We start from the raw sequence: 23,182 nt of genomic DNA on the forward strand, positions 1-23,182 counted from the left end.
TAGACAATGACACACTGGACTGGCTTGCTGCAACGGAGCTGAAGGTCTAAGGACATACGACAGAAGAAGACAACACGTAGTGATATGTTCCAAATTTAGTTTAATTGCAGACCTGGTTGATAGTGGGGTAGGCTTTCGTCTTCTTCTTTGAGGTAGTATCCAGTCCCCAGAGGGACGAGAACCGGCTTTTACGCTTGCTGTTGCAACGTGATGTGGCCTGTGTACGTCGTCTCACCGCGCTCTCCGTGCGAGCAGCCACCTTTAACACAGCACAGAGGAAACCATCATATATTACATCTTGTAACATTACAGAGGTGCGGGTGTGATTTGGGGTTCCAGGGGATGGCAATTGCCACCCCTATAGTGTTCACATTCAACGTCAAATTCAGTTATTTTATGCAATTCTCAACATTTTGACAATTTTTTGCTGAATAAATAGATTTTAGATCGGCACTGAGTGCATCTCAGTCTACTCTAAGGCATGGCATGCAGTTTAAATCAAACGTAAAAACTAAAAAGAGAAATATCAAGTATATTAGTAGAGCATAATGGTTCACACTGCCTAATGTGCCAATGTAACAATCCTACCCATGCTGACTTGTACACAACATGACAGTTTTAGGCTAGTTAAAGTCAGTATTTGGTCAGTAAAATGTGGCACTTAAAGAGTTAAGTGGAATAACAAATAGCAAAAAAATAAGAGCGATAAAGAAAGAAAGAGAAATTGATGCAGGGAGCAGACGGAAGGATTATTCCTGTGATAAATGACTTAATTACATTCCATCCTGCTGTCAACCACCTGCTCTGCACTAGTCTGCTGCGTAGGTGGCAGGATAGATGAAAAAAAGGACCTTATAGATCTGCCAGCACTACTCTCCAATGTTGTGCTGCTGTGCTTACTTCTATCACCTCAGCACTGTGGAGGAGGACATCCCTTGTAAACAAACCTTTCCAAACACGTGCCCTACATATTGGCCCAGACTCTAAAATAGCAGTAGTCAAACCACACCTTGACACAGCACTGATTCATTTCTAAACCAATTTCCTCTCAAGAGAGGTACCAACCTATGCATGGTTCCAAGGTATATTGGACCGAGGGTTATATATATTTTTGTCCATAATTAAATGGAAAAAAGAGGACGTTTACCAATGCATGGAAGGAGGAGACAGAGAATATGCCCAGACGTCCCATAGCCAGCTTGGTGGGGCGGGAAGCGAAGGCCAGCAGGCGCTTAGGGTTGGGCAGCTCTCCTCCCTGCAGGCTGGCCAGGTAGCATCTGAAGCGGAACAGATCCATGTGAAATTGCTCCAGGTTCTGCTCCCACAAGAAGATCTGTTGGATGGGAGGAACAAAAAGAAACAGTTAATTAGTCATCCCTAAACCACATGCAGGTTGGAGCCCATATCACAGGTTTAGTAAAGGTGTGTGTGTGTGTGTGTGTGTGTGTGTGTGTGTGTGTGTGTGTGTGTGTGTGTGTGTGTGTGTGTGTGTGTGTGTGTGTGTGTGTGTGTGTGTGTGTGTGTGTGTGTGTGTGTGTGTGTGTGTGTGTGTGTGTGTGTGTGCGGCTGCGCACGCACGTGTGTCGCTTGTTCTGCCTTTTATCCATGACCTCCATGTCAAGATGGTGCCTTTTCTGCGTTGTCAGAGACTCTGTCACCAGTATACTCAAAGAACTGCCAACCTGCACTCTGTGCCTAATGGCTTGGTGTTTACAGGGGCAGTAGAGCGGGACATTGAGGTTATTCATTGGGGTGCCCCCACCCTGTCATGGTCCTGCGCTAGTCTTTGGAAGGGGCGTCTAGCAACATGGCAGAGGATTCTGTATCACTGCCAAGTAGCCCAGAGACCGCACAGAAACAATGCTAAATATTCTACTGGCAGATAGAGAGCTGAAATGGTCCCAGTCCCTAAGGAGCAGACCCTGCTTCCATTCAGGTCTTCACAATGTGAAACTTGACACTGCCAAACAGACTGCTCCAGCCAGGCACTACCAACAGGACAATGGCCATTTGATCTCTTTTCATGCAAACAGTCCAGTGAACAACAATATGAGCCTTTGCAATTAATTGAGAAGATGGCAGGATGAATGCGACCAGTGCCAACATCGGGACATATTCACATTATGTAATGTGATGTAGTCAACTAGAGCAGCCATGCCCATGCTCCAACAGCCTTGAAAAGACACCTAGACTTATTGCATATAGTTGTTTGTTGTTTTGTTGGTTGGTTGTTCATTTTGTAAAGCGTCCTTTTAATGAAAGGCGTTATATAAATTCAAGCTATTATTATTATTATTATTATTATGAAGACCAGAACAACATGAACCCTAGTGGCACTATTCTTGGCATGTGAACATTCTGCAGAGAAAACAGATCTGCAAGTATAGATTAGGTGTAGAAATAAAGGGAAAAGGGGAGTAGCCAAGGATAAACTACTGTGGGACCACTGTCAAGTACTGTAGAGTGGTTAAAGTCCATCTGTGCTGCTGCTGACCATTTTCCTTCCTCGTCACTCAGCTACAGTAGTTTATGGGTGAGCATTGAGCAACTATTTGAGGTTTCATTTCAAATATCCAACTTGTATTTTAATAAAACTTTAATCAGACCTCGCGAGTACAAAACCATTGTTTACACTGAGAGAGGACGGCACAGACAATCACACAATCACTTCCAGTTCAATGAACGAGTTCACAGCTGTCAAAACAATGTAGTTTTCTGCAGGATTCAGGGAACACCACCAATTTTAGCCACCGATGGCAGCATGTAATTGGTTAAATCTTTTTTTTTGCCAGCTATGTATGGCAAATTCGCTGAATGCTGTTTCATACGTGAACACACGTGAACGCGTACAATGATAGTCAACGGCAGCGCGTTCATGTGTTTGGGGCAAATCCATCCCAGAATGCACTCTGTTCCTACCCGGAAGGAGGAGTGAAATCGCCTCATGCGCTTTAGAGCAACTTAATGCAAGTGGATGGGAGGAGAACTCGGGTGCCGTCTCTATTTCATATACTCTAAGGTCCCAGCAGTGTTTGAGTCTGAGAGAAAGCCAGCAGTATGGTGTAAAAACTGGTGTTAAGCGCGTCAGAGGTTCAATATTTTACCTGGTCCAGGATGGTCTTCCTCTTCTTGCTATCGGTAACAGCGGACAGCTGCATGTCTCCCATCTTCTTCATCTTCTCGTCCATGTCGATCTTCTGCTCCAGTTTCTTGAACTCGGCACGGAGCAGCCGCACAGTGTCGTCCCTGTGGTGCTGGCGGGCGACGGCGGTGGCACAGGCTGAATGGATGGCTGTGATCCAGTTCTCCAGCTCTGTCTGGCTGGAGGTCTGTGGGGAGAGGAACAGACGGCCAAGGTTCAGAGGTCAGGCACGACCAGTGGTGGAAAAAGTAGGCTACTCACATTTCTTACTTAAGTAAAAGTATCAATACTGCAATGTAGAAATACTATGTTAAAAGTAAAAGTCCGGAATAAAAAATGTACTTGAGTACAAAAGTACTGGTATCAAATATACTTAAGGTACCAAACGTAAAATAACTCATTGTGCAGAATGTCCCATTTCACAAGTTCAAAATGTATTGAAAATCTTTTGAAAATAGCCCAACAAGCTTATTGATCGGCTGTTTTCAAATGGCCTGGAATATATGAAGGGCTGAAGTGGTTAGTGTGTTTTGGAATAATAATCAACATCTACAAAGTAATTAGTAACTAGTTTTCAAATAATTACAGATTACTATGAAAACCTGCAAAACCTGTCAATCCGTCATGCCAACATATATGGCCATCAGTCCGTCACGCCTCATGACACAACACGGCACCATATATGGCCGTCAGTCCGTCACGCCTCGTGACACGCTCCATATATGGTCAACTCCATATATGATGATCACGACACTGACCTCATCAAACCCTGGATAGCCATACATGGAGAAGACTGGATCATCACCTAGCTCAGCATATATGGAGCCGACCAGCAACTCAACATCTGACCTCAAACCTCAAACCCTTATTTCTCCATATATGGAGCCGACCTGTTCTGAAATTCCAAAATGTTGATCCTCCCCACCCGTCCTTCCTGTTCGATGTCTCTCTTTTTCACCGGCAGCCGGTGAAAACAGGCCTGAGAATTAAGGCCCGGATCTACATGGGCCCTCATCAAACTCTGTACACTCAAGAGTCAAGACACTGCCCCGCTGGCACCCTTAGATCTCCATATATGGAGCTGACCTGACCTGACGACATTCCATATGTTGATCTGACCTCATTAAACCCTGTACACTCAAGACACGCTCCATATATGGCTAGTACAGAACAGTACTTGGTAAATGTACTTTGTTGTAATGTTACTTTCCACCACTACACGACTACAACAGGAAAGGACTGTACCGGTCAATTAAAAGGCTGCATCACACAGCAGTGACAGCAGTAGCTGACTTCTTTTGTTTTGAACCAGCTGGATTTGTTTTTACCTGGAACAGAAAAGCATCTCCCAGTGAGTTGCTGAGACAAAACACAAAGTCCTTTTTGGGATGTTCTGGGACAGCCTGGACAATGCTGTTCTCTGCCCAGATAGCATGCTTAGGAATACTGTTGTGGTCAATCACTGACCGGCCATCAGTCTCATAGAAGAACAGTGTACAACCTGAGGAAACAAAATAATTCATTACAAATAATGGAAAATAAATTGTAAGAATAAATGCTTACATGTTCCAAACTCTGCACAATACAACCAATAATACAAATCCTGATTTGCTAATTCAATTCAATTCTGCTCCCCAATGGCCAATGTTCAGAAATGCAGAGTTTGCAGCATTTCATGTACTCAGGGATCATGAATGCCTTGATTTAGCGTTCAGTCAGCTGTCATCAATATTGATACTGATATTTTATGCTGCTTACAGAGCATAGTGTGACAGGATGAAGAAGTATGTCTGAAACTATACAACAACAGATAGAACAGATGATGATATATTAAGGCAGTGTGTGGAGTGATTTAATGCTGGGCAAACCTTTGAGGGAAACCCAGTAACTCTTCCACTTGCGTCTAGTGGCCGACTCTACTTTCTTGTTTTTCTTGTGAACCAGAAAATTCTTGACGGCAAGCCTGCCAGCCTTGCGTACGGTTCCCTGGGCAACGCTGACCAATGGGTCCTGATAGGTGGAGCTCATGGTGCTCTGCTCATCGCTGAGAGCTGACCCCGCCTCCTCCAAGCTCTCCGTCTGACAGGAGCTCCTCTCTAGTTCCTGACGGAAGTTCTCGTACACGCCCTGCACGCACTCACTGGCCCCGCCGCCGCTGCTGCTGCTGGCACTGTCACTCCCGGCAAACATGCTCCTGCCGGCCGCCGAGCACACGGAGAAGGACGCAGACATGGTCTTGTAGCGTCTGGATTTGTGCTCCGCTTCCGCTGTCACCCCGTCGATGCCGCTGTCCTCATACTCGCTGCCTTCGCCCGCCGTGACATCCTGCAACACCAAACAGGCGTAAGACGGCATAGCGACCCAGGTTTCCATACATCACAACACAACAACAACACAGATAGACAAAGAAAACTCCTACCTTGACTGAACACCATACTGTCTCTGTAAATATACAGGATACATCCGTGCTTGCATGGCCAACATGTTTTTTTGTTTGTTATTTTGTGTAGCTTACACAGTGTTCATGAGATACTTAATCCTGTACTTAATCCTGTTAATAATCCTGTTAATATGAATTCCTCACAGCACAGCAGTGTTAACCGTTTGCTACACGAGTACAGCCTCCGTGTCCTCCCTCCCAGTGTGGCACCGATGGGATGGGGTCTGCCCTCTCCTACACTCATAGCCGGCCAGTGGGTTCCTGGGAGATGAAGGGAGTCACACCAAACCCGGCATCTCCATCTAATCACATGACCCAAATCATGCGCTCCAGAGCTCCGTTAACCCGCGCTAGCCGTGGTGCCCCACCAATACACGCTTTACTGTTACACTCTTCCACGGCAGGGCCTCCCTTCATTACCATAACAAAAGGTTGAGGCATTTCAAACAGGGAGTGACTTCAAGCCCCCCTCCCCAAGAGTGCCGTCTCCCTCCCCGGGACAACAACACATCCATCAGCCAAATGGCACATTGGTGCCCTGGCACAAGCAGGCTGTGCTGTTTTTACTCTTACGTACAACCTGCTTCTTGGAGCTCATTAGCGGCTTGGTGAATGGAGTGGACACATAATACTCCAGACACAATTAAAATAATGAAAAAGGATTGTGTTTTCAAAGGGGGAAGTACATTTCTTGGTGGCGATATAAGTCTGTGCATTTCAGGTCCCTGACACGCTACCAAGTTAGAGATTATGAAATGCATACATCATCAGTTGACAGATATGCACAGGAAATATGCCTATGCATGTGTTTGTTGAGGGGCGTTATACAGGTTTAATGTTTGTTTTTCCTTAAACTTAAAAATGCCATTGACAATGAAGGTAAATTTACGTCATCTTGTCCCTAACACAAACATTAAATGCCATTAACAATAAAGAGAATTTAATGTTTGTTTTGTCCATGTTTGTTTTACATCACCATTACATCACCTAATCATAGCAACATGAGTTAGACTAATATATTAGCACCCCTCACTTCACACGGGTGTGATCTTTTGGAATTATGTGTAATAGACATAATAACCAATTAAAACGTATAAACTTAGTTGACCAGGACCCCCCAGGCTCTCTCCATACTAGGTCCACTAGTATTTCTCTCTACACCAAATCTCTTTGCTAATAATAGCTCCTGTGAGCTTTTAGATCGTCTATTTGCAGTGAATGTTCCCCCAGAATAGAGATGCTAGGGTTCAAGTGGTTAAATTGCAGCCCAGACAGCTGCATAAGGTAGGAGCGAGTTGAAGTGTACTTCTCACCTGTATGGTCTGTGCCCTTCTACCCTGCATACTGGCACACATGGCAGCTTGATGACTGCTCAGGCCCTCGGACAGGCAATGGGAACGCCGGCAGGGCAGTGTGTACGCTCCGTAGCCACCCCCGTCCTCCTCTGAGGGGGAGAGCATCTTATCGTCCTCGCCCTCTCTGGCGGCCCTGCTGACATCGTGCCACTTGGTGTAGCGGCCATGGGGTGGTCTGTGGACAGGGCTCTTCTGGCTGTAGAGCTCATCCAGAGAGTTTGCCCTGTCACCGGAGTCCAGCACCTCCAATGCCTTGGGAATGGACTGTAACTGGCCGTCACAGTCAGTGAAGTGCCGCTCACTGGCGTCTACGATCTCCTCTGTGCTGGTGAGATGCTCCTGGCTAAGGTCTGACAGGGAAAACTCCAAGCTGTTCTCTCTCCACATGTCAGCAGACTTAGACCTCTTCTTTTTGAAGCTCACCGTCTCCCTAGGGCCATCCCTCGTCTTCTGGAGGTAGGTCACCTCACCTGCGTGCGCTCCTCTCTGCTGTGCTCTCTGTGCAACGGGGCCTGGTAAAGTTATGTGCATAGTTTCCGCATGCACCGACTGGTTGGCGAGGTCATTGTGGAAGGACATGGGCCGCAGGTTCATGGCCACACGGTCCACCCATACAGGGCTGCCAAAGTCAGAGAGGACGTCGGTTTCATTGAAGGGCTCCAGCCCGTTATCGGCCAGTGATTGTGGGATGCTGGGCGTGCTACTAGAGCGGGTGCTCGTCTCGGAGTTCCTGTGCTCTATTTTCCCCGATGAGGCATGTCGAGAGCGCCTGGCCTGCTTGTTGGAGACGCGGAGGGAACGAGACATGTGCTTGCGTGACAAATGGCCATGCTGGTTACCGTAGAGGGCATGGACCCCATTCTGGCTCTCCACGTTCCCCATGATTCAGAAGCTGAAGAGGAAAGGAGACATGGTTTACTCACTCCGCATGGGATATATAACGGAATACACAAAACCTGAAGACACTGTATTCAAAAAATCTAATTATGTGGCTGAAATATGACTGCATTACCTGCAAGATAGTATAGATTTTTCTGCCATGCTGAACAACACTGGATCTCTCAGATAGGATTGTCCTGAGGTGTCTGGTATCATCTGCAAAGCTCTAAAGAAGAAAAAAAACAGGACATATCATCCAAACAGTTCAGTTCAAGTGCTTGCTAATGTCTCTACTAAGATGGAATATTATGACTACTTGTGATCCTGAGATAGCAGTTCTCATTTGTCCAGAAATGTCAGATCTAAACTTCTGTGAATCTTTGTCCAAGTAAACAATTTTGATATGAGATTTCACTGGTATATTTATCACAATAACCATTTCAAATAATAAGTTGTTTTTGGACAACTTATTGATATGGGTCTGTGGTGATTTTGACATCACTCTCCAGCATGCTTTGACATTTTTTGTCTCTGTGACTTCAGCATTTCTGGTGACAGACACAGTGGACAAAGTGTATGCGACCTCTCTCCTTTAATTAACTGCCGCCTGGTTGTGTTTGTTGTGCATATGGCATAATGGATGTAAAATTACACACCCACATCAGAATACTAGTATTTGTTGTCACAAAAAGTCACAGAAAACGCTTTTGAGGAATTACACAAAGGAGCCAAATCCATGTCAAAACGGCTGGTATGGTCCTTTAAGTTAGTTGAATAAGCACTGGAACAATAATTATACTCTGAACAAAAGCCTAGATATTCTCCATTTTCAAACACAGCTACCAGGTGTATAATGTATTATGTAGCCCTAACATTGAAATTCCAGTGGGGCGGGATACAGAACACAGAAGTAGGACAAAAAAAAACTTCTTCTAATAAAGGGAAGAATGAATAATCTATCGAGTCCAGATCGGCTGGGTGAAATTCGGTTGCAATGCAAAGCAGTTGCAAGCCACTGCTGTAAAGGATGGCTTATATTAGCTTTGCCTCAAATGAAGACATTTCAAATGAAAAATCTGACTTGGATTGGACCATGCAAAGAAAACAGAGAACACCACCGACGCCCTTGTTTATATGACATCTCCACAATCACCTCCCCAACAGACGATGCTGCTGATCGAGCCATCCAGATAAAGACTTTATTCGCTTTGACAGAGGAAGCAGACCATTCGGCCCCCTTTCAACATGCGGTGGGGATCCTGTTAAGTGGAGGGGAAGTAACGACAGTGAGTACCATGACAGGGGACATAAAGCCTCACTGAGCTTGAGTTATTCAGAGCTGATGTGAACAACACCGACCCCTACATGTAGTGCTGTTGTGGTTGTACACCAAGCACCCTGCATTTGGGGGGGATCGTCTACATAGAAATGAGCTCAGAAGTTTCCACCACATTGAACATTTGGACCAATCTACCTGCCTTTAGGCTGGACAGGCTGCTTGCTTCTCTCTCTCTCTCTCTCTCTCTCTCTCAGAATGTTCTGTTCTGTTCCATGCCTGAGACCATCAACAGATGGGGAGCTTGTTCCACCTGATGCCCCCCCCCCCCCCCCTGTTTTCTTTTTAGGACAGAATCATTGGGGGGGATACATTATTGTGTTTGACGCAGATGTGTGGGAGCCCAGCCCTATGCTGCCACATGCACTCAAGCCTACAGTGAGCGGGTGGGGGGGGGGGGGGGGGGGTGTTACATAAGCTGGGTCTGACCCCGTTTTTTCTGCCTCATGTTGCTCTTCATTCTGTTCAGTCATCAATCCTCTCTCTCAGGTACTACACTGCACAATATCTGATACTCCATCAACCCAATTTATTGTCCTTTTCCCCTTTGAATGGTTCTGCAGTTGATTCGCTGTTTAGCCAATCAGGTCTGACACTGTGATGAGGATAGGGGGGAAAGAGGATGATGCAAATGCCACTGCACTCATTTAAATTAATTCTGTAGTCACTCACAGGCTCAACTAGCCTTACAAAATGCTGGCAGTCATAACATAAAGCTTCATGATATTGATATACCATACGGTTTCTCTGTGTGTTTCTGTATTCAAGCTGAATCCAGACAAGACTGATCGAACCCTACAAACCCTCCCGCGCACTCTAATCAGTCAACGCAGGGAAGCTGGAAGAACCTTCACTAGAAACGCCGGGACAACGCTCCACACGCTCCAAACTCTTCTCCCTTCTGGCTCCAAAACTATGGAATGCACTTCCCATTACAATCAGAACTAGTGCAGTCTCACTCCCAATATTCTGCCGTAGTCTGAAAACCCATCACTTCAGACTCTGCTAAATGCCTAAATTATAAATGCCTAAATTGTGTTAATCTGTGAAAATCTCAACCCAGAGAAAAACTAAACAATATTGTGGTAGTAGCCCTACGTGAACACCGCCCTGCTAGGCCTGTTAGGGTTGAAATAATATGAATGTGAATACAATGAAACTGAAGCTTAATTAATGTCTTTGGATAACATTTCTATTATGTAAACATAAGAGCTGTTAAGTGATACAGTGCCGTATCATCTTGAGTTATCTGTGGTTTCACAATGAATATCACACTAAAGGGAGATTAAAGGCAACCTATTGTACAATTCTGTAGCATCTTACATGTCTAAGATCGTATAGACATCTAAAGATGCTGGTCTACCAGTGGGATTTAATAATGACAGAAATATGTGTGGCAATGTAAAAAACAATGCACTTCAAACCAGGGTCGGAACAGTGAGGGTGCACCAAGATTCTTTGTCTGATCGACCTGTTGTGTACACAATGTTTGTGTATTGGCCGCTCTCACTGGTCTGATTGCTCTCTCTGTGATTGGGTTGGTATGTGTAAACTGCTACACCTTGCCAGCAGACCTGCTTTACATTAAAACCAAACACCTCAACACCAGCAGACAGAGTAGACTTAGTAGACTACCAATGCAATTGAATGAGCCATGGAAAAGAGGGGGGGGGGGAAACAGTCCTGTTTTTTGACACCCTATTACACAAGTAGGTTATCACATTTCCACAATTGAATAGTTTGATTTTGGTTTTAAAATAATAGAAACACATTTCTCGTGTGGTCATGCACTCACATGCACTCCTATAAAGGTGTTTTGGAATATATTCCAGCCAAGTAGAATTTGTCTTAACAACTGATTGGTTTAGAATGACCTCAATTCAGGAGTGCATTTGGATAAATGAGTTTTCCCTGTATTTTTCCAAAGCTCACAATGTTGCTGATGCACTGACTCTATCAGCTATGCTTTATTAATACATGAAGTCAAAGTTAGGAAAGCCATTCCATCTAGACCACCCAATGAGCACTGATATAAACAAGACATTTATTATGTATTGTTATCTTTTCAACTTTCCTATTTCGGTCAAAACAATGTGTGACATGAATAAATACATTGGACTGTAAAATTGCCTCTGGCAAACTGTCAGTATGACACAACCAGAATACTCCTCTTCATTAAGAAGCATAGCAGAAAGGGCTACATTAGAGCACATAGCAGCAGAATGTGCATAGACAAGTCATCCATTACAAGAGCCCTTAATGAAATACATAACCACAGTAGATTCCAGCCACCCACAGACCTGAAGGAAGAATAACTTCATTGTGGGTTTAGATTAGCAACACAGAAGCATCAGAATAGCAATGAAACTCACCATGGTAGGAGCCATGGTGAGTGGCCCCCATAAGGCAAGTTGGCCATTATAATGCATTAGTCTTCGACCGAGTACCTCAAAGGTAGAGCAAGGTTCAAGCTTCAAACTCATATTATGTGTCCCACATCTCCAATTAATATTAGAGTAAAGGGCATTCATTTTCTCCCACATGCTGCCTCTCGCTTGCAATTAGAACCTTTTGGTTCTTCCACTGGATGTTCGGATCCTCATTTTCTTTTGAAATAACTAGCCTAAAGTTTATTTCCCCTACATTTCTGAAGCTTAAAATATAGAATAATAATAATATAGAACAACATCTATTGGAAAAACAAATGAATATGAGACATCTACGCAACAGTATTACTTACAGAACCAATATAACTGAGGACATGTGAGGCATTATGTCATCCCATGTCGAGTAGGATTTGTTCATCCCGATGTGATAGGTAAGATTTAAGGCTCTTTGTTATTAAAGAGCACTTAAAAGCACAGCATATATTTGACAAATACTTGGGCTTGTTGGGACAGGAGCAGGGCAAATATTTCCAACGCCCCCAGTCCCAGTCCCATGTCTCCGTTACATCCCCAAGGACAAAAATGTCAAGTGTTTTTTTTATCATTTGAGGAAATGATGACATGCTTGCCCTACAGCTAAAACTGACTTATGGATCTCAATTTGGTGTAGAACTTGAAAGTAAATGAAACACCTGGCTATACATTCCACAACACATGAGTTTCATGTTTCAAAGAAAGAAGAAAAGTGCAAAAATATTGTACTTAAAGTTCTTAAGCAAATCTGAGGATACATCTCCCAATTCTGCAAGAGGTGGGATACAGGCACAAATCCGTTTTTAAATTCACTATTGTGAAGTGTCCTGCAAAACACATTCCTGTCCCCTAACCTAACTACACTGGTGAAAGGCAAGAATGCATAGGACAACTGGTTACAAGCTCCAACACAAAACCCTGTAATCTGAACACTCCACACTAGAGATAATAACATAGGTAGCTGTGTGAAGAGTGAAGAGTGTGTGTGTGTGTGTGTGTGTGTGTGTGTGTGTGGGGGGGGGGGGGTTACTGAAATTCACTGGCTGCAGGTTGTTGACAATTCAACATTTCCCCACTGTGATAAAGTCATATGCCTCCATGTGAGTGGAACCACCAAATGACCTATGTCCAGTTCCCATGACTCATTTAATGCTCCAAGTGTGAACAAGCGTGCATTCAGAATTCTGTCAGTCCAGAGGGGGACATCCCCACAGCCTACTTTTAGCACATCCTCTATTTAGAACAGTTCTTCATTATGTTACTTGATGAATAAGACAACTCTTCACTGAGTAGTGCCCAAAAGTGTCTATTGACTTGCATCTTTGACTTGACTTGCATCAAGAGTATTTGACTAAATTTGATCTGTAACCTTAGAAACCTTGAATAGGAAAAAGCTGGAAAGAGGCTTCAAAATGGTGATGAAAGGATCCTGAGGCATCTTAAAAAGCTTTGAGGCAAGTAGCAGCGTAATCTGACGTATCAAGTTTCCACTAGTAGGGCTGGGCAATATTTATCTCAATATTTATCAAGAATCAAGGTTTAATTTATCACAAACGTATACAGGTATAAGCAGTGAAATGTTGTTGGGACGCATCTGCCTCGTTGACGGCAGACTGCTGGGCGAGCACTGGCGCTTTGGCATGGGGGGGTCAGATCAACATGGAATGAATTCTGTACTGGCCATATAAGGAGCGTGTCTTGAGTGTACAGGGTTTGATGAGGTCAGATCAACATATGAAATGTCAGAACAGGTCAGCTCCATACAGTATATGGAGATCTAAGGGTGGTAGCGGGTCATTCTCTTGAGTGTAAAGGGTTTGATGAGAGCCCAGGTAGGGCCGGGCCTTAATTTTCGGGCCTGTTGAGAACTCTAGTTTTCGCCGGCTGCCGGGCGTGGCTGCACTAATAACTTTGGGGCAGGCCCGTCTAGAGTTTGAATGGACAGGTGGGCCTGTTGAGAACTCTAGAAAATTAAGGCCCAGCCCTACATGGGCCCTCATCAAACCCTGTACACTCAAGAGAATGTCCCCGCTACCACCCTTAGATCTCCATATACTGTATGGAGCTCACCTGTTCTGACATTCCATGTTGATCTCATCAAACCCTGTACACTCAAGACACGCTCCTTATATGGCGACTTGGCCAGTACAGAATTCATTCCATGTTGATGTGACCCCCCATGCCAAAGCACAAGTGCTTGTCCAGCAGTCTGCTGTCAACGAGGCGGATGTGTGCATGCAACCTCGCCTTCGCCTCAGGCGTCTTACTGGTTTTATGTAATTGTGAACCGTTGTGTAATGTGTACAAAAGTTACAAAGATATAACGTATATCTGTTGCAGAGTCGCTGATCAACATCAACATGCTCGTTGATTTCAAGCATTCGTCCGACAAGCGATAAAAATATGAAGGAAAATATAAAGCCTGGGGTTTAAGGCTACAAACCAATTACTAAGTAAGACATCTGAAATACTTGAGAATGACAGCCTTTCCATGCGATGATCATCAACAAGACACTTTGACATTCCTTTGACATTTTCCAAACAGATACTGTGACATTTATCAATATTATTATTATGATATTTATTTCCATATTGCCCAGCTAAATGTTAACCATCCATAAGAGGTGATGCAGCCGACATATTTCAGCTAAACTCATTAGTGGCAACAAACTGAATTAAAGGTAGTGTAAGTGATTTTCTTTAGTTAAACGTGTTAAAAAGCTCCATATTGTGATAGTACTCATTGCTATATAATGTTAGTTGCAGTAACTCCATGTAGTCTCCATGTCTCTTAACAGTTTTTTAATCAACAGAAAATGCATTTTCAGAAATCGAAACAGAAGCTGAAACTGGGATACCAATTTTATCCAATCAGAATAGAGAACGCAGTCAGGATACAGATTAAACACTAACAGGGGTATATTAATCTCACCATGTCAGTGCAGAAAACCAATAGGCCTTATATACTGTCCAGTCATTTTCATAAAACGCAGGACTGGTTTTATGTTCCAGACAGAGGATTGCAGCAGCCAGGAAAGGCTAGAGCTGTGACCTGTCTGACCCCATTGTGAAAGGCTCAGGTGGGAAGCGTGTGTAGTATATGTACACACTCTAAAGTCGTCAGTGTTCATTTAACTCCTAGGGTGTGTATATTGAATGTATACACTCTGAAGAGTTAAATTAACACTCAGATGTAGCTCAGCACCCCAAGAAATATGTCAACACATATCAGCCTGAATAATGGCTAGCATTACTGTTGGTATGACCGTATGGGACAAAACTATAATTACAAGTAGATTGGAATACTAGCCCATGCAGTGCCATTGGATGGATGGTAGCACAGGAGGCTATACATTGAGGAACTAGGCCAGACTAGAAGTCAATCTTAGTCAATCAGGATGAAATATTGGTGACTTTAGAGATAATGTGTACCGATACCGATTAGTAGTGTGATGTTTGGACTAGCAAATGTAGTCCAGGTGCTTTGCAAACAACTGTAAAAAATGTGTTTTGTGTGCATGTGTGCATGCACAGTTCCATACCGACCAGTCCAGCGGTGCCGGAGATTAGTTGTACACAGACGGACAAATACACACACACATGCACACACGGACGGAGCGACGGACGGACAGGGGCCAAAACTCGGCCTTTGGCTGTTCTACAAAACACTGTGGGCGAGGACCATAAGACCTGTGTGAGCTGGTATGATTCAGCAATGAGGTGTTTGCCAATATTATTTAATTTATGTGCGCACAATACAATCTATAAGTGTGTAACCACAATAAGCCTATCTGTGTAGCACCTTGTCCTGTATTCTCTGAAGCTTGCTCAATACAATTCTATAATGTACCTCCATGGGATTAAATGTCTGTTTACTGAAATCAGACAGGTTAAAGGGAGAGCAGCATAGAGCTTACTTTGGTACATTATTTTCCCCAATACTGTTGATAGAAGAAATATAATTTTAATTATCTCAACATTGAATTTCTACTGGAGAATTCAAGCCTTAGGAAGTTAGGACTAGCTGAGCCTATAGTCCCAGTTTACATTTTAGCACTGTTATGGTTATTCAGCGCACAGAGTAGACATGGGCATCATGTGACATGAATGCAAAGTCGAGTATCTGTCTTCTTCAATAAAGCTGTGACATAATGTCACCCAACTATTTATGAGATGTATACTGTATCCGGCCTATTATGGATGGCAAATCTGGCAATGCTGTTTGTTTTCAGTTGTTCTGTGTTCTGTTCCAACTGTCTAACTGTTGAGGCACTACATTGTAAAATGGCTGCATGACTACTTGTTTAGATTCTGTTGTAGTATACAACAGCTTGTGATGTTTACCCTGGTCACAGCTTTAGTAAATGTGTATAGGCCTACTGTATTATGTTCCCATCAATAGTGTCTCTAGGGCAGTATGCTGGCTGCTGACTTCATCTGCTTGACTTGACATGTGCACAGGAGTGAACTACACTCATGCTTTTTGGTTAGGTTATAGTGATTCTTAGTAATGAAATTCAAGTACGTCCATGGCATTAAAATGTTGATTTAGTGAAATCAGATCATTAAAGGATAAAGGGGGGGTGGCAACATAGAGGTTACTTTGGTGAATGATGCCCCCCTAGATACAATGTGTCACTTATTTCCACAATAAATGTATTTTAGTTTGAGAATCGTACTGGCTGAAGAATTCAATTAAATCTTAGTCCCAGTCAAATTTTTAGCACTTTATGGTTATCAGTGCATGGGACTGGCATGCAAACAATAATTATCTTCCTCACCAGAAACAGCAGATCTTTAAGCCCACAATGCAGCGCGTTGCGACACGTTGAACTCACTGATTGAGTTCACAGTGTTTTAGTGGTTATCAAATTGTACGGTCTACAAACACTGCATTACAAACACTGCGTGTTTTGGTGGCATGCTTGCGTTCATCACTGCCACTGATGCTAACAAGTTGCTGACCCGCAAGATCACAATCGGAAGGGGAAATCAAGAAGGTCCTGCTTCCTGCTTAGCCTCTCATTGGCAGCCTTTGAAGTCGTGTAACACCTACTAATATACTCTAAGACGTACACCTCTGCAGAGACAAAAGAGGGGGTAGATAATGGTTCTGTGGTGGAGGAACGGGTGGCCTGTGTGGTGAGTAGGGGATTTCTACTGTTGTGCCCCTCAAAAATTGAGAGGGTGCAAGCAAATAAGTCTGTACAGGTTTCACCAAGAAGACCATAAAAAGAAGGCATTCAGCAACCCTCACTCACTCAGATGAATGGGTAATTAACAACACTGAAACATCCACATTTAGCCACAACCATAGCGCTATTGTAAGAGATAAACTGTGATGCTATAACTACCACCTTTTGAAGGGTTTGGATTTGAGGCAACATGAAAGTGCTGTTTCTTATCAAGGTGCTGACAGGCAGCACAATTTATTGTTTTCTTTTTAAAACAATATGTTCATTATTTTTTACAAACAGCTCCGTTACATGTATTGTTTATTTGATTCAAGAGACACCAAATTTCTCGTTTGGGTTTCGAGCTGAAAAGGTTTGGGAGCTCCTGCGCTAGATAATATGAATTGTTGTTTGTTTACTACTAATTTCACATGGTCAAACTCACCATTTTACAAGTTACATCATCAATTACAGTGACAGGGGGTCTGAGTCACAAATCATCATAGTCCAGCTTTTGCCATGCAAAGGTCAGGTATGCCTGTGATTAGCTGGGCTGTAATTGACATCTGTGGTTGGTCAATTTGTCACACATTTGTTTTGTGTTAGGGAGCAGCCCCTAATGACTTTTCAATAATTGTGAGTGACGCAAACATTAGATACTGTAATTGTTTGGCTATTGCTAGAATAGTTTACTGTAGAATAGTTTACTGGTTGTAAGATTCCTGATGCATATATGTTTATGGTTATTCTGAAGGAATGAAATGTTAAATAAATGTCATACTCCAACTTGTTATAAAGTACCAACTAGTTTTAACTGAGTTCATCAATTATGCTATGCCATGGTGTGGTGACAGCCAGCTCAATTAAAGTCACACATAATTTGTCTGGGCAAAGAAAAAAAAAGTTTGAATGAACTAGGCCACATCTGTCTAACAAAATATCATGGCAACAGAATTTCATAAGATGACCTTTTCATAGCTGGTAACTGTCACTGTCAGTGAAGAAGTCTCCCGTGACAACAGTTACACAAGTCGCCGACTTTAGTCTGCCCTTACATGCTTCACATTCCAGACTTTTACATTGGACTATTTCACGCCTGACACACACTCAGTAGACAAATTTCTCTCACGAGAAGCAAATGAGCTTCAGTCTTCAATGGCTGGACAGGGAAGCCTAAAGTCACGCGAACATTAAGGCTACATGTATGATGTATTTATTGTATTATGAGGCAGCCATTATCGGAAAAATAAACCACGATAGGGCCAATCAGGGTCCAGTTTCTCCCTAAAGGTGTTTATCGGCAGATTATTATCCCACTTATTATACGGCTACTTACGAACTAAATCAATCATTTGACACAACTAGTTTAAGCAGTGTAATAATATACATTAGCATTCAGACCCTTTCATCCACTGTTCTGCAGTAGGCTGATTCTCCCTCTGTCTGTCTTTCTTTCTCACAATAGTGAGAGAAATATACTGTTTTGTGTGACTCCAAATCTCCATCCACTGCAGATCTGTAAAGCCCTCATAAACAGGACTGAATTGCTGTTGTGTATTAAGACCAGAGGCCAGGACTCCACTGGGTGAGCCATTCACCTACCAATCTCACTGTGGCAGCTGGCTAGGCTTTGCCTGAATGCCCCTTCACTGGCAACAGAACAGGCACAATGCCATGGATAGTGAAGAACTGCAGCACTCATATATTACAAATGTTTCTGCTGTTCATCTTACTCACCTGGTATTCTCTTTCATAGAGGTGATCAATTACCTCCAGGTCAATGAATGGGAAAATACAGCCAGTGCTACTGTGTGGAGTGGACAGCTTAAATTTAAAGGTGCTGTTTTTCCCACGGTGCCAGCCGGCCCAGCCTTGGGCATACGTTATGCCAAATTCAGGACACTCATTGACGAGTTGCAATGGTGCGTGCGCAAATGGCTGAATGACCACACATTTATAAAGATAATAATAAATATAGCTGCAATATTCATGACAATTTTGATTAAATAGGGCTAGACTATGATCCATTAGCAACATCTTTGTCAAGACAAAAAGACACTTTCTCCACTTGTTCTCCAAATAAAGTTTTCTGGAAAAACTTTAATAAATGTTATGGTGCTATATACTGTACATAGCAACAATAACCCAAAATGGGGTTCCCATCTTGAAGGGTAAAAACACCAAAAGGGTTCACGTCCTAAATGGGTAAAGGCGAGTTGTTTGTCTACTCTAAACTAAAATCTACCTGACTAAACTCATCCCTGATCACCCCCTTAACTTCCCAGCTCACCAAACATGTCTTTGTGTACTGAGGCATAATCAAACTGGATCCTGTCACACATGACTACACAAACCACAGTTGATATGCTTGCTTTGAGTAGTCCTGGACACTGCCTTCAGGACAAGCTGTCAACAATATCTGGCAAACTAATTCTTAAAATATAATTGCTTTTTAAGGGTCATGGCTAGGGCTATTTGTAGTTGTTATAAAGTTACTTAACATCTTAAACCCCATTACTTAGTTGACTGGGGTCCCAGGGGTCTATCCTTGGCCCCTTCATTTCCCCCCTCAACAAATAGCTGATCTACAAACTCAGCTCGCAAGCTTGTAGATGCCCTATTATATGCAGAAAGTTTGCCTGATATTTGCCTAATAAATGCCCATAATATAGACACCAGTCATGAGTTGGAAAGGAATTTTGTGGAATTATTACCCCTCACCCAGTTGTTGTGATGCCACAACAATCACTGCAAGCCCTGCAGCCAAAAAGGTCTTTCTTCTACAGCGCCCCCCACTGCAACTAAAGTCTGAAGAATTTGAATCTCAAAATGTTAACTGTTGACCCATGCAGGAAGAGCCTACTGCCTGAGGCCCAGGAGCGATCCAACTGAGTACATTGCATTGTAAACCGTTTGGGGCAGAGGGGCTATATCTTGCGCCACCTCTTACCCCTTAATAGGCCTTATACCTAAGCATGTTTTTGTATTTGGAAAAACCTTTTAAAATAGTTCAAATAGCTGATCTACAAGCTCACAACGTGTCGATGTAGACCGGCTAGTTGAACTATTTTAAAATGTTTTTCAAAATAGTACAAAATGGCAAATACATTTAGGGATAAGGATTGGCGCAAGATAGGGCCCGGGGCAGCCCCATTGACTTTTACAATCGACCTTTAGCTTTTCAGAATACATTTTGAGGGATTCTGGAAGCTAAAGGCAGATTTCAAAAGTTATGTGTAAAGTTTTTTGAGGGGCGCAAGCCCGTCCTATGTCCAGCTTTGTGTTTGTGTGAATCATAGCGATGATTTAATTGGCTGTGTGCGTGTGTGTGTGTGTATATTTTTGTACATACAGTACTAGTAGTATGCTGATAACAACAACTCGGCACCACTATAGTAGCAAGGCAAAATCCCTGTACCCTAAAAATAACTAGAACTGCACTCTGTCGAGTGCATACTTGCAAGTTGCACACGCGCAAGTACTGTCGACCATTACAAACTTTCAAATCTCAGCCTCTGTAAAACATTGACACGTTGTTTCGATGTCGGATTATAACTGGCTGTCAATTCCTTTTACCCATCAAATGATTTTGAAACATAGATTGGTTACGTAACCAACAACAACCAATTAGGGGCTACAAAGGTAAATGACGTAATTAATTTATGTTTCGAAATCATTTGATGGTTAAAAGGAATCGTATTGGTTGTTAATGTTGATGTAATTGAGATTGTCTTATTTGTGTGTATCTCGCAAGTTGGTAGCTCTTGATGAAGCATAACTACTCAGCCAAACCATTTAATGTTCTGTAGGAAGATTACCGGTACATTATTAAAAACAAATACAATCTGATATAACTGGCTGTCAATGGTGACTTAAGTACGAAATGTTTCAATATTGGTTAGGTAACAGGTAACGTATGTATGTATGTAAGAAAGTACTATACTGTGGTCGGCTGGCTTTTTTATATGCGTATGCTTGGTTGTTATCAACGTCTTGTCGTCTAGAATATATACCTCCCAAGCGCACGTGCATACGTCCCAACACGACCACAATACTTGTGCACTCTGCTTGCTGCTAGGAACTTTCAAATCTCAGCCTCTCTGTAAAACATTGGAATTAAATACGAAAGTCGGGTTATAACTGGCTGTCAATGGTGACGTAATTACGATATGTTTCAATATTGGTTGGGTAACAGGTAACATATGTACTGTATGTATACAGTATGTAAGTTGTAAGTTGAAAGTACTATACTGTGGTCGGCTGGCTTTTATGTGCGTATGCTCGGAGGTATACATACTGATGTTGATGGTGACATAATGAAGATATGTATCAATGCCGGGGTATAACGGGCTTTCGATGGTGACGTAATATAGGTTTCAGATTACATACATGTATGTATACATACAGACATTACCTTTAATTCACCCGACACTGAAACATATCCTAATTGCGTCACCATCGACAGCCAGTCATAACCCGACTCCCGACATTGAAACATATCTTAATTACGTCACCATCAACATCAGTATACCTCCGAGCATACACGTGCACGTACGAGCACGACCACAGTACTTGCGCGCTCTGCTTGCGCAAACTAATTACATAACAGTGTCTTGATGCAGGGTAAGCAATGCTGGACTAAACATGTGGTACATAATGTATATTGCAAATTAAATGTTCTACTTAGAAGTGAGCACAACCTTGTAAGCAATACACAAGACAAGGGCAGAACTAATATAAGCCACGTGCTGTGGCGTAAGAGCTGTGTTAGCAAAATAGAAAGAAAAGTTAGACTGTGTAATGCCATAGCAATTATTCATGCATAGTATGACTTTCATAACAAGCCAACTATTTGAGACCACCTGATCTCAGACGAACTTTGTTAGCCATTAACAAAACAATAAACACTTTGTTTACTAGCTTATGATAACAAATAATACAAATCTGTGATCATAATTACTGAGTTTTCATTCACTAGAATCATTATGTTGTATCAAGAAATCTAGGCCTGGCACTCCCAGCACACATGATTTTCATATCACCCATTAAGGAAGAACTCACCAGTCACCACAGTTCCTTTTCAGCTTGTTTTCTCTATAGTCATGATAGGAGCATTGTGCCCATTTAAAGCAGAAAAATGAAGCCAGACCTTCAGTCTCAGTAAGCCTAAGGACGGTCAATGCATTTCCATAACTATGACACCAGATGACCATTTCACTGCAGGACCCATGCCGGCTTTAACACAAAGCAAGCCCAGATTTTAAATGAACTCACACACCGAAAAGTCCTTCAGCCCCCCCCCTAGGATTCGCTCTGGGAATTCTCCTTGACTTTGGCCATCTTCTAATTTGCAATTCATCATCTACCTTTCCCAGCATCACAAAACCACCACCACCACCACCTGCTTTGTCATTATAATGATGCAGACACCAGCAGTATTGTTTGTGTCTGCTAGTGACTAAAGAGCAATACAATAGCTTATTGCCTGCAGTCATACGGTAATGTAAAGTTGTACCATACAGGGTGTTACAGGTGAAGGCGTGAGGTAAATAAACATAAAAACTCCACCCCAAACAGGCTTTGAGGTCCCCCACCAAAAAAACAAGGAAATAATGGCAAAATGCATATATATATATATATATATATACACACACACACACACACACACACACACACACACACACACACACACACACACACACACACAATATATATATATAATATATATTATAAGCAAATGCCACTCACAAAAGCTAAATTTGCAACTCACTTGGCTGCACATGTCTAATTTAAAACTCTATTAGAGGAAAAGGTTTGAAATTGAACAGCCTTATCTCTTATTCCTCTTAAACACAGCCCAAAACACAATGTTGCTAACAAAAACAGCTTACCTTGCAAGTAACAACCAGCCACGCACCAATTCCCGATAGCCCAGAGAAAGTCCAAAACATCACCAAGGGCAAGAGGCAAGCAACATCAAGCTCAATACAATGGATTATTGATACGCCTCTTCTTTCACGTCTTAAAACAGACTGACTCCTGTAGTAGTGTATCTGAGGATGAGTTCAAGAACTGCGGGATAGAGGGGGAGTGTCGGAGTGCTGGTTTGTAACCCCCCTCCCCTCCCTTCTCACTCTCTCACACTCTCTGCTCCCTCCCCTTCTTCTCACTCCCTCCTCCGTTCTCTAATTCCACCCCCCACCATCAAGTACAAACTGACTGCCAGCAGGAATGTCTCCTCCATCCCCCTCTGCTTAATTGCGTCTCCCAAGTAAGAAGCATCAAATTTACACTAAAATGTTAAAAGCTATTCTGCTGGCACATGGAGACACAGAGGTTGCATCACATCCAAAGCAAATATGCCTTGTCTTGAGGCGTATACAGAGACAACTTAATCTATAGCTTAAAAAATAAAAAGAGTTAACAAAATATACAG

The 23,182-nt window shown here is 42.8% G+C and overlaps 1 protein-coding gene across 2 annotated transcripts in view; it reads right to left on the minus strand.

Moving 5' to 3' along the window:
• Window positions 1-23,182, minus strand: part of LOC308320768 (rho guanine nucleotide exchange factor TIAM1-like) — a 53,012-nt gene that overhangs the window by 19,764 nt on the left and 10,066 nt on the right. Inside the window, exons 1-8 of one of the 2 annotated variants that reach the window (XM_080771430.1) lie at window positions 22,638-22,777; window positions 7,950-8,042; window positions 6,896-7,829; window positions 5,011-5,467; window positions 4,471-4,643; window positions 3,105-3,329; window positions 1,148-1,333; window positions 113-259 (exon numbers count right to left, since the gene is read on the minus strand). In XM_080771430.1, coding sequence (XP_080627556.1) covers window positions 113-259; window positions 1,148-1,333; window positions 3,105-3,329; window positions 4,471-4,643; window positions 5,011-5,467; window positions 6,896-7,819 — 2,112 coding nt within the window. In that variant the 5' untranslated portion in view covers window positions 7,820-7,829; window positions 7,950-8,042; window positions 22,638-22,777. Of the gene's footprint in view, window positions 1-112; window positions 260-1,147; window positions 1,334-3,104; window positions 3,330-4,470; window positions 4,644-5,010; window positions 5,468-6,895; window positions 7,830-7,949; window positions 8,043-22,637; window positions 22,778-23,182 lie in introns of those variants that run through there. The other variant, XM_080771429.1, reaches the window with a different exon arrangement.

This window comes from Protomyctophum bolini, assembly GCF_963924005.1.
Source record: "Protomyctophum bolini genome assembly, chromosome: 9".
Classification (NCBI taxonomy): Eukaryota; Metazoa; Chordata; class Actinopteri; order Myctophiformes; family Myctophidae; genus Protomyctophum; species Protomyctophum bolini.